This window comes from Dermacentor andersoni, chromosome 9 (genome assembly GCF_023375885.2).
Source record: "Dermacentor andersoni chromosome 9, qqDerAnde1_hic_scaffold, whole genome shotgun sequence".
Taxonomy (NCBI): Eukaryota; Metazoa; Arthropoda; class Arachnida; order Ixodida; family Ixodidae; genus Dermacentor; species Dermacentor andersoni.
The window spans coordinates 88,018,587-88,031,429 of record NC_092822.1 but is presented as its reverse complement, the minus strand read 5'-3'; the positions used below and the strand labels follow the sequence as shown (position 1 = coordinate 88,031,429).

Sequence of the window (12,843 nt, the reverse complement as noted above, 5' to 3'; positions counted from 1 at the left end):
TCTGCTCCTGATCATTGTGTGCTATCAAGTTGCAGAAGTCTATGCAACTGGTGCAAGGCATTACGTGTTTCTATAGTCGGATACAACTTTAGGAGGCTGCGGCATCTGCACTTTAAGGCAGGTGAACACAAGCCCGCACCAATGGGCACGCACTCTAGACTGACATCGTGCCGCCGGACAGACTCGTTGGAGAGGGACTATTTCTTTACACGTGGAGGCAATCGGCTGCTGCGCTTTGGTCATCTGGGCGGGGCCTCTCCTGTCTTCTGAAGTTTTATCCGACTGTAAAGGATGCTGCTTTTCATACAACACGAAATGACAAATTGTACAGTTATTTAGCCTATGAAATGGATACATCAGAAGTGTGCTATGCAAGGGCTTAAGATGTTTGAAATATAGTACCTGCAATTATAAGACAATGTTAAAGAATATGTGGTATCGAACATGCATGTAATGGCACATTTGAATCGGGGAGTGTTGCAGTCATATGCACAGTCTATAGGTGATAGCATTATTAAGCTCCTGCTGTTTCCTGTCTTCATTGTGAATTACACATACCGTTCATCTTGTGGCTAATCAACACGCACTGTATTCTTGCACATACAAAGAACACCACAATGACGTGTATGCTGCATTAGTGTATTTTTCATTTACATGGTCCAAGAGTGGCACAGGTTGTCTTGCATTTTTGCCTATTTTGAAGGGACACCAAGTGCATGTTACAAGTCTCCTAATATGCACAGCACAATGTTTACTGCATTAATTTTATTCGTGTTCTTGAATAATAGACAAAACATTAAACTGAAAGCTCCTTTATAAGGTGCCTTCTGTGGGCTCGACAGGAGAGCAGTGAGGGCACCGATACTACTGTTACAGAGCAGCCCTCTGGACCTCTGCCACACTCTCAAGAGCACGTGCCTGGCGCTCGCCTACTGCCACCAGGCGGTTGAGTGCCTCCAGCAGCAGAATGTTTTGCTGCAAAAAAGTGTATTGGAATGAATCAGCCGCATACAAACCATTATTTACAAAGAAAAATGCTCCTCGGACTGTTAGTACTAAGTGCCCTTAACTGTGGAAGCCTCTAGTGTAGTATGCATAATAAAACAATGCGTTGGGACAAAGTTGCTTTATTTTTCATAACTGAGGTTTTCTTTTTCAGAGCCAATTGTCATGTTGATTAGTGTGCCAGCAGCTGAGGTGGCCCCGCACCTTCACGAGTCTCTACTGTCAGCACCACAAACCTATTTTTGTTTGCTGCAAAACAAATGCCTCACCCTACAATCCCGTCTTATACGAGCTGATTGCATCCTATGCCTACAAACATATTTTTGTCCCATTACACAATTTTCTACCATCCTCGGCTGTAGTTCTCTCTCCTTGACATCCATTCTGTCATGCTTATGTAATCACCTGTTATGAATTGGCAACAAGTGATCGAATACGTGCATGGCCTGCCTGCCGATTCCTTTTTTTTTTCTTAATCTCAACTAGCATATCAGTTGCCACGGTTTACTACGCCACTATCTTCCTGCCTTATTGCTGTCTCCAACAATTTTTGTTACTTCGCTTTCTTCAAAGTCCTTGACATGTCAAGTTTTAACCTCCAGGTTTATATACCATATTGCATAACCGGTGGAATGCAATAATTCTAGACATTTTTCAAGGATATCGGTAACGTGGCGATCACGATTCCGTAATGCCTTCCATGTGCTGTTCAACCCATGAAATTTTTGTATAAGTTTCCTGCTTTATATCAGTACCTGCTATTGATATTTCACCCGGATAAAGATACTCTTCCATAAATTTTGCGGGCTTAATGTCACTCATGAAATTCTGTTATCTCGCCAAGTTAGTGAAGGTTACCTTCATCTTTTCCATATTTTCGCGGGCCCACTTGCATGTAAAATCACGAACACTCATTGGTTCTCACTGCCTTCTTTAAACTGCTGGACATTCAGTTCGTTACTACGAAAGTGACTTAATCCGTGCACTCTTAGTATGCCAAATATGAAAGAGTAGAAATATACTTGTCTGCAGTTTGTCGATGTCTCCTTCACTGTGTTGGTAGCGAGATCCATCGTCGGTACCACCTCCTTGTCGCATCGTAGCTATATAGGATGTCTGCCTTTTGCCCACCCTATGTAATGTTCGTGGCGCCCGCAGTCACGCAGAGTGGAGGTACTCAGCGCACTCGCAGAAGCAGCACCGGACGAGTTGTTTCTTCAGCACTTCGCCGTGAACAGTAGGTGCACGTTACGATCTGTGAAATCGCCGGAGCTATTGGCAGTCTTTCGGGGTGCACGGAAAGATTGCTCACGGAGGAACAGAACTATCCAAGAAATAGTGATCATCGTCGAGCCTGATCACTACGTCGCGCTCTGCAAGCTCGTTGTACGAGTTTGTTTACACTGGGCGCCTCCGATGCTTAGCCGCCATGCTCGCCCGGTGAATAGATGTGATGGCGCCACCACAGCGTTCCCTCGTGGTATAAGGCGAAGCGTACTAAATTAGAAATTAGTCTAATGCACATTCAGTGTGCATGTTGTAAGCTTTAAATGCTTCTAAACCACGTTAAACTAACTAATAATATAGTACTAAATGCGTTTGTTTTATAACTCGATTGTGAATGTTATGCACTCGGTGGAACGACAAACAAGTGAAAGAAGGCACGACCATGCACCGACGGTATGATCACGTGAGCCCTAGTTTGTCGACCGCCCAGAAGGCAACGCCCAAGGAATGATAGCCAGCCAGAGTGAATCAAGATAAACCAATGAAACTGGAGGCTTGTCGAAAGATAAACTGTGTCTCGGTACCATTCGTGCTTTCATCTTGGGGTGTCGCCAGAGCTCGTGAAGATCCCGAGTTTCGCCAAACTCGGCGCATCCTGCATAGCACCCCTTGTCTTTTTAAGGCTATCACAGTAACGTCTACTCGGGCACATCGGCCTCACTGAACGACCCCAGGAATAAATGAAAGAGTGAGCACGCAGTTTTCTGGCACTCAGTTACCTACCCGATTCCTCTGCGAAAAAAAGTTGTGAGCTTTGATCTTGCCTAAGACTTTACGCAGTGCCGCGGAAGCTTACATAGTGGTGCAGCTGTAGGCTAATAATTCACTGCGATATAAATAAGGAAATTCTGTGTCGCCTTCGATGTAGTGTCATGCTCTAGAGGTTTCCACAAAATTTACAAATCGCGCACCTCACGGAAAGGTTTTGCAGGATAATATCTCATGGTGCAAAAGAAAGCGTTTGCACGAAGAACTTTAGAAGCGACCATCAAAAGAAGATTACAAGGCAGAATGCTGTACCCTAATCGAGGCGAGTCTCATGGCTTTACAAAGGCTGAATGAAATGTGTTTCCATAATTGCTGCTGATGCAGAAGGAACTAGGGTTTCTGGACTCCAGCGGAAGATAGCGCGCATGATTGGTTACATATATTATTCAACGAGTGGAGTATTGACTGTACTTCCTAAATATGTCAGGGAAATATACTTTATTGTCTGGGCAGTGGCGTGGGCAAGTAATTTAAATTGTAAAGGTTAGCGTACCGAAAGCATCATGTCACTTCTATAGACATCATAGTAAGGTCGTTTCAAATACATTTGCAAGAACTCTCGACTATTCCTAAGGTGCACGTTAAACAACCACCGCTGCCTAAAATTGTGCCCATGACGTCGTCTGCTCCTGATATCGAGGTAGCGGGTACGAGGCCCAGAGGCCGCTGAACAGTGCATCGCCAGCGCGCGACATTGACAGGCCTTTGCTCTCATTTTCGGTCTAACTTGTGAATTATGCCTGTTCACTGTTTGGTGGGGATGGATGAATTTCACGTTATTGAGTAATGTGTTATTTTTTCTGGAAAATCAGTCATGTAAAATTCTTCTCAGTGTTAGCAGAGAAGGTGTAGAGTAAAAGAAATTAAGTTTGCCTTAAATTTGGTCTGCCCTATTTTTTTTCTGTTGCGGTTCTGACATCGAAGTTGATTGCGCTGTTCTGGACGTGTGATTTCTCCTTGCGTTACAGAGAAGCCCTTTATTTGGTCCCTGTGCCGTCGTTGTCGGAGTTCGCTAAAACTATCAGCAGCAGCAGCAAATAAGCGAGCGTCGTCGTCATTCCAGCATAGACTTTCGCTGTTGTTGTCACGGGGAGGCCGCGTATACCGGGGGTATGAGCCATTCATTGCCTCACGTGACGGACAGATTTAATTTTGCAGCAATTTCATTTTGAACATTCCCAAACGGCAATACCGCACGGATGCTGCTACCACGCCAAAGAGCAAACTGAAACATCGAACGCAAATGACAGCAGCAGACTGTGGTCACACGGTCACTGACGTCGTTCTCTCCGTCGCAGCCGAATGTGTATGTAATCTCATTTAGAAACACAAAGACGTCAGTCATCGACACAATTGCCGCGCCCGCATCTCCAGTGGTGAACCTTGCGTCCACTACAAGGAGCTTTGGATTAGGCGTTGCACACATTCCATCCCAGCTAAAACTATGGAAAGGCGACGAGTAGTGCGTACTCCTTAGGACAAAGCTGCCTGCCGCGAGCTCAGCGAGATTTGACTCGTGAACGAGTTCCTCGTCGTAGGGAAACCTCACGCCTAAAAAGAAAGCACTGGGAGAACCTTAAAAAAAAACTCCTAATGTATGCCCACCACGCGATGCACGCAAAAATGAGCTTAAATAATGGTGAAACAAAATATTTAGAGCATTGACTGCTTGCGAAGCTTTACTTGCATTGTGTTCCACTCGGTGTAACTAACACAGCTTCGCCTTCTGACCGTCTTCACGGACTGCAAGGGGCGGTGATTTTTTGTTCTATAACTGCCTTTAGAGCTACATACAGAGGTTCCTTTAGTGCTCAATTGGATTAAATCATTTATATTCCCGCCTTCCTAGACGACCGCGTATGCCGCACAATTATGCTGACGACACTAGCATATTTGTTTCGTCTTCATCAGATACCGAACTTTTTCACAAAGGTAATGCCATTTTAGAGGAACTAAGCACGTGGGCAGATAATAACCAATTAAAGATAAATGCAAAGAAAACAAAGGCTGTGATGTTTCATTCTATAGGCAGGAAGGTTTCAGTAATACGTAACCTAATTTATCGCTGCTCAGAGATAGAGCTAGTTAGGTCTATTAAAGTACTTGGTGTACATTTTTCAGAATCACTGCAGTGGGATGAGCATATCAATGCGATATTACAAAAGTTAGGTGCAATAACGGGAATTCTGAACAGAAACCGCTACTTAATTCCGAAGTCAATAAAATTCTTAATCTATAAGGCGCTCTTCGCTTCCTATCTAAACTATTGTCATTTGGTCTGGGGGACTACAACACAATCGAATTTCTCGCGGCTATCAGTCATGCAAAAAAGAATTTTGAGAATAATTTAGAATGTGCCACTCCGGCATTCTACTGTGGAGCTCTTTAAAAAATTTAAAATAATTAGAGTACAAGACACATATGAGCATAAATTGTTGCGTGAATATCGCCTTAACTATGATTGTCACAATTCTATCTTCATGGGTTTGGTGAATCTCCATTTGAAGGAAGCATCATATGCCACTAGAACAACAGAAATATGGAATGTTCCATATTGTCACACTGGCTATGGTCGGCAAATGCTCCAAAACAAACTTCCACGTCTACTAAACGAGTTTAATAAAAAACAAATCGATATTCGCGAAGCAACAATATCTGACTGGTACACATTCTTTCTAGCCTAACATTGACCACTAGAGCTGTTTACGATTGCTATTTAATTATATTGTTTCAATGTCACTATTACTAACCGTACATTGTTATGAAATGTGCTGTCATTCGATGCTGAGGTGAAGTAAAGTATGTTAACGCATGTTGCCCTACGTAGGACAGTAACTAATGTGTTTAATTTTATGGTTTTGTCAAGGTTTATGGCGATGTTGTGCTTAATATGATGGTTTTGCAAAAGTGTACGACCATGTGAACAGGACGTGTGTGCCTCTGCTGTTGTCTTTTCCAGCGTGGGGGCGAAGGACTCCCTCAAGCCATCCTTGAATGGCTTTTCCCTTCGCCTCCCATCACATTATGTGATAAACCAATAAAGAATCAATCAATCAATCAATCAATCAATCAATCAATCAATCAATCAATTTCTGCATTTGATGTCGTCTACGTTGCAGGAACAAAAACGACTAGAAACCTTAAAAGGTGTTCTCGACGGCTTCCTCCTGAGTTTGCTCGGCGACTTGGTACAGCTCGCCATCGTCACATTCAGCACAGTCGCGAAGGTCCTGCACCCCATGATGGCTGTCAATCACCAAACTGTAGAAGGCTTTCGAGATGCTGTGAAGAATATGTCGGTGGTGGCCCGTACCTGCATTGGGTGTGGACTTCAGCGCGCTCTGGAGGTACGCATTTATACAGCCTTGCAGTACCGTTCTTTTTAAAATTCAAGCAGGAGATGTCCAGTATACACATCCGATATCGTTAATCATTCCTATAGAAATTAACAGCGTTTGCGTCCAACGATAACTACCAATATCCTTTTCTTAGGCCTGTTAGTTCTAATTACTAATGAAGAAATCGAGCACTTCTTCTATGTACGGAAAGAAGTAGCTAGCCTGAAGCAATAGACCAGACACACGAGTTCTCCTTGGGTTTCTTCGGCATACCTCACGGGGATTAGAAATGGCTTTCCCATAACCAACAGGCAACCGGCTGAGATCCATAATATTTGCTTGGTTAACTAGGGCCTCTGCACTATTGTCTGTGCAGTATTATCCCGTCTCAATGCGCAGCAGTTGTATTGCTTGCCGAGTTTCAAGATCATCTGCCACGTCGTACAGCCCCCGGTAGAATTCGTACACTATCTTTCGCCTGTGTTACAATTTTGAAACCCTGTATTACAAGGTACGCATCAGGAATAGCTTTTTACAGCATTTGGGCGGATGTTTATTTATATTTATTGTAATCCTATGTTCGGTAGGTAGCAGTAAGTTCAGTGCGTAATTACTCCTTCCTTCACTACGAGCACGCTACAAGCTGCTACAAGCTGACATAAACCGAAGGTATCTGCCAGAAGGTTAGATCCCCATGGTAGCGCGATTTTTATTATGATAGCAATTATGTGGACAGCCCAGGCTCATTTCTGCAGTCGGCGTCGCTGTCGCCGTGAGGTTCCGTAAAACGTCCAAGTGCGATAAAAGCATTGCCGAGCACGCTATTGTGTATATGCGGTTGAAAGCGTGCGATGGTGCGCCGGCGATTGCAGCTCAATCTCGCGCACTCAACCGCGGAAAGCAGGAAGGAAGCGTGCCAGCTTTTGTCGCACCCAAAGCTTCAGGGGAGGGTAGAGAAAGGGGAAGGCGCGTTCTACTCCAGGCAGCGCGGCTGGCCGAGCGCGCCCGACCGCGTATACTGAAAATATATTCCGTAGGCGCCGGTGGGATGAGGGGGGGGGGGGGGGGCAGTCAGAGCTGGGTGCCTATTGGCTCTCGCCGCAGGCCACTTCCGCTAGCATGGCGGTCCCCAGGGACGCGGTCTCCGCCGTTGCCTCCAAAATGAAGTTTGCTTACGTTCCGCCGCTGGACTGCCGACACGGTGAACGCGATACAGTTCTATGATGCAGCAGTGGGCACTTACAACGGTTTGGTGATAAGAGCGCGCATCACTTGCATTGTGCTGTATGCAAGGCACGTGAAGAAACTTGAAATGCTTCATGAAGCGTCTGTGCAACATCGCGCTAAGCTTGTGGGCAGGCATTTGGCAACGCTACGCCTCGCTGCCGAAAGCCGCGTCGCTCCGTTTTCAACGACACTGAAAAAACATTCATGTGTAAAGCGGACACGCGCCAGCGAAGTGGAAGAAGACGGCAGCGTGATCAAGGGGCCATGTGTTGGTGACAGAACAACGACGACACGGTAATTTTGTGTTGCAGTTCAAAGTGCATATTTCCGAGAACACTAGTACGATCAGGTAACACTTAAGGCACATTCACACCGAAAGCGGAGCGTCTAAGCGGACAAGCGGATTTTCAAAGCGGCGAGGCGGCGAGCGCCCGCGCCTGTTCAGACCGGCCGCGTTGTCTGGCTATTCGCGCCGCCGGGAAGGCGGGGCATCTCGCAATTTCTTTAGCAATTTCAGGGACGTGCCGCCATCTCGCGGCACTTTGGGCTTGTGCGCGCACTTTCGGTATTTTTTTCTTCGTGGGTCGGCGCGCTCCCGTCCGCTATCTACTTCTGCAAAATGATGAGCTCAGACGACGAAGACGAGATCGTTGGCATTTTACTCGCCACTTGTCTAGTCGATTTTCAAGATTTGTTACAGCGCAACACAAGACAAGGACAAAAGAAGGTATAAAGCGAAGACACGGAGCCGTGTCGTCGTTTTATACCTTCTTTTGTCCTGGTCTTGTGTTGCGATGTAACAAACCTTACTATGAATCCCAACCAACTGGCCCAACTTGCCGCTTTGACGCTTTTGAATAACAGAAGTGAAAAGCCCAGAGAAAGACATTCGTTTACATTCCTTCACCAGCGCTTCCGCAGTGTCGGGTTCTGATTGGCTGCGGCCAAAGCGGCCAACTTATCCGCGCAGAAAAAAATCGGTCTGGGCGCGATCCGGCCAAGCGGCCGCGTATTTTCCGCAAAGCGGAAAATCCGCGGCTGCTTGGCCGGATCCGCTTGTCCACTTGTCCGCTCCGCCTTCGGTGTGAACGTGCCTTTAACGCGGCATACGTTACGCGGACCACGCACTTGTCCAAAACAATTCCGCGCCGAACAGACTTACTGAGTACATGCCACACAGAATGAGAATCGCGCATATATTTCCAGGTGTGCGTCCATAAGCCTTCAAAGCGTGCTGCAATCAATAAGCACTTTCTTGCTGCCTGATTATACCTCTTACATGACCATACTAGCGTAATGGAAAATATGCACTTTGAATTGGAACAAAAACTTGCTGTGTCGTCGTTATTGTTGTGGCCTCAACACATAGCTCCATAATCCAGCCGCCATCTTCTTCCTTCTCGCTGGGGCGCGTGTCCACTTTCCAAACGAGTGCTTTTTTAGCGTCATTGGAAACGTATGGCCAGGTTTTCGACAGGCTGGCATAGCGTTGTCAAAGGCCTGCACACAACCCTTGCGCAGTGTTGGATAGGCGTTTCTTGAAGCATTTCAAGTTGCTTTACGTTCCTCGGATACACCACAAAGGAAATGTCCGGCGCTCCAATAATCAAATGGGTGTCAGTGCCCTCTGCTGCATCGCATTCAGCGTGGTGGCAGGCCATCGTCGGAGCGTAAACAAACCTAAATCTCCGAGGCAAAGTCGGAGGCCGTGGCCCTGGGTGCCGCCATCCTAGCGGAATTGGCCTGCGGCGTGAGCCAATAGGCGCGCAGCTTTGACCCCCTGCGCCAAGAGGATATGTTCTCCATACACGCGGCCGGGTCCGTGTATCGTTAAACCTATGTGCGAAGGGTACAGAATCCGTAATGCCCTGTCCTTTCGCGGCGTACTGCGCATTGGTAAGAGCAGCTGCACGAAGGTCTATTCGCTCGCTGCTGCTGCCGCCTTTCCGCGCTTAACAGCGTTTTCACAGCGAGCTTCCGCGGCCATCGAATGAGATATCTTCACGTTGGCTTCTGCGAACGTGACAAAATGCTTGTAAATGAGTAAGTATGCCTATGCTCTCAAGCTTATAGGCCGGTAACAAGTTCACATTGCTGTGGACTAATTTGCTGTCGCAACTGATCCTTCACCTTTCGGGCGAAACTGCGACTTTTTTTACAATGTAACGATTATTTATTTGTTTATTTAGTTACAGTCTCAATATTTCCACAATATTTCCACTCTCACTTCTAAGACATAGCAGACAGACACATGATTGATGAAGTTTGGTTTATACAATGAAGCATGTATTATGTACATAATGCAACTATTTCAATACAAACTAATTTCGCATGAATGTTAAATGTATATCTCTATAACGATATTTGTTTCCACATAGTAGACATCAAAAATGCAAAGCAGTATCTTCAGTACACTGGCTACATATTGGTAGTGAAATGAACAGTGTTAATAAAAGATAAACGTACAGAATAACGCACCAATTTTCGCGATAATTTATGTAAGTGAACATGTGGATGATTGTGAATGAAAATAAATTTTTCAGTCATTCTATCATATCTATAAGGTGAAGAAATCAGGTTCTCATAGCGGGCTAGTTACTCATATGGATAGTTCAACTCGCGCACAACACAGGGAAACAACGAAAAATGTAAAGGTGTCGTTATTGCAAAAGTAGTGCATTATATGCATGTCCATAGGGAGTTTTGTGGTATGTAGAAGAGAAAACCTATGCTCAGGCGCCTATATTTAGTCTGCTGTGTTGGTGTAGGAATTTTCCGCTAGCTCATTTTGCTCGAAGCGTCAATGTTGCGTGTTACGATTAGGAATGAGCTTATTCGAGCACGCTCGTTATGACTAGGAGTGTCCTAAAGCACGCAAGGTGTAAGTTGATCATTTGAACTGGGAACACCTACATTTGACCCAGGCGATGACCTGTCGTGCTGAAAATTGGGGAGGTTTGGGGATATTTTATGTTTCTAGGTTGAGCGAAGATTGCCTGTTTTAAAGTTATGCCTTTATGGATAACAATAAGCTTTCTGGTGAAGGTTTCTTAAATTCAAATAAATTGGAAATGTTCACACATACAAAATGTTTGATGCATGAAATCTACTAGTGCTTGATGAAAAGGTCATTTACCTAGCGTTATAAATTAGGAGGGCGGCCCAGCTAAAAGCAGTCAGCTCAGACTTGCTGAAGAACCGCATTCTGAAGTTGCGTACGGTACCACAGCGGCTGTGTCACGTTCACCACATTGGCACAAGGACCGATAGGTGGCGGTGTAATGCTGGTGCGAGAGAACGGCTAGAGACCGAATAAAGGTATACGCCAACACGAAGTCTCGGACGCGGCACCTCCTCTGGATGAGTGAACCAATAAGGGACATCGGAACGCTATAAGGCTTCGCTTGATAGATCGTAGATTTTCATTTAGGTGGAGCCGTTGTCTCCAGGCGTCTTTCGACCCAACACCAGCCCATTATTTCACATCACCGACTATCAATAAGTTGTGTTATCTCATGGACACTGGGGCAGAGGGGTGCGTAATCCCTCCTACGCTGGAGGACCGCCGCCGACGCCTCACAACCCCACCTGTTACCGCCGTGAACAGTGCGAACATATGGACCTACGGACAAAAGCCTGTCACCCTTGACATCGGCTTGCGAAGAACACCCAGATGGATTGTTTTCATAGCACGAAGCGCGTGACAATTATTCTTGTGGATTGACTCTGGCATTTTAAGCTTGTGGTCGATCTCCACCGTAGCCAACTCCTGGATTGCGAGACTAAGCTATCGGTTCAAGGCGTCACATAGCGTTTGCCGCTCTTGCGGCGCGTACAAGCACATGCCAATGTCTCCCCACCATGTTCTTCATTTCTCAAAGAGTTTTCAGATCTCTTCCGTGTGCCTTCTTTTTAAGACGCGGTGTGACATGACGTAACCCATAACATTGGGGTTTAGGGTAGACCAGTTCTAGCAAGTCCTTGTCGTCTTGCTCCTGACCGTTACTAGATGGCACGGCGGCAAGAATTCGAACATATGCTCGAGCTCGGATACGTGCGCCCATCATCTGGTCCATGATTATCACCGCTACACAGGGTCCCCAAGCCCACCGTTGACTGCAGACCGTGCGGTGACTACTGCGTCCTCAACAAATTGACATTACCGGATCGGTACCCCATCCCACGCATTCTGGACTTCCCAGGTTGCTGCATGGGTGCCCAATATTCAGCAAGATAGACATAGTCAAGGCATACGACCAAATACTTCTGGAACCTTGCGACGTAGCCAAGAGAGCTATAAAAAGACCTTTGGCATGCTAGAGTACCTCGTGTTGCCATTCGGTCGGCGCAACGCTGCAGAAACGTTTCAACAATTTCTTGACCAGGATCGCCGTGGTTGCGCTGCCGTTTCGCATACATCGACGACATCCTCGTCTTCCGCGCTTTAGCACACGACCACGCACTTCACTTGCGCCAAGTGTTTGACCAAATACGGAAGTATGGGCTAGTCGTGAACGGTGCGAAGAGCCAGTTTGGTGTCAGTGCCCTGAACTTTCTTGGCCATCGCATCGATGCCCGCGTGATATCTCCTCCTGCCGTTCGTGTAGGAGCTATAGTGTAGTTTCCACGACCTGCGACCACAAAGTAACTAAGACAATTCCTTGGGCTTACCTATTATGATCGGTGGTTCATTCCTCGCTGCGCTGTCACCTTGCGACCACTTAACGCACTCCTGTCCGGTCACATAAAAGCAATCGGTCCCATCTCCTGGACAGATGACGCTGAAAAGCCTTCGAGTTCTATCAAGGAAGCTTTCACCAATGCGACTCTGTTTGCGCATCCCATTGCAACGGCCTGATGTCACTCACGGTGAACACCTCACACGTCGCCGTCGGTAGAATGCTGCAGCAATCGGTCCATAGAGTGTGGCAGCCGGTGGCATGCTTCTTGCGCAAGTTCTGTCAAGCCGAGCGCAGATACAACACTTTGTCTCGTGAACTGCTGATGGTCAACCGGGCCGTGAGGCATTGCCGGCGCCTCCTCGAAGGTCGGCAATTTTACATCCTCACTGACCACGACCAACTCTGCCCACACTGCGCGTGAGATTTCCTAACTTTCCTACATATTTCAATTCACGAGTGACATTCGGCATGTCAGCGGCACAGAGAACCCAGTTAATTTTGCTGCTATGGCTAAAGCACTGCGAGAAGAAAGCGAA

General features: G+C 46.5%; 1 protein-coding gene across 1 annotated transcript in view; it reads left to right on the top strand.

The window, feature by feature from the left end:
- The window catches only part of LOC129383926 (calcium-activated chloride channel regulator 1-like), a 67,249-nt gene that overhangs the window by 28,275 nt on the left and 26,131 nt on the right, over window positions 1-12,843 (top strand). The window contains exon 3 of the mRNA XM_055068954.2: window positions 6,180-6,407. Within this exon, the coding sequence (XP_054924929.2) occupies window positions 6,180-6,407 (228 nt within the window). The remainder of the gene's footprint in view (window positions 1-6,179; window positions 6,408-12,843) is intronic.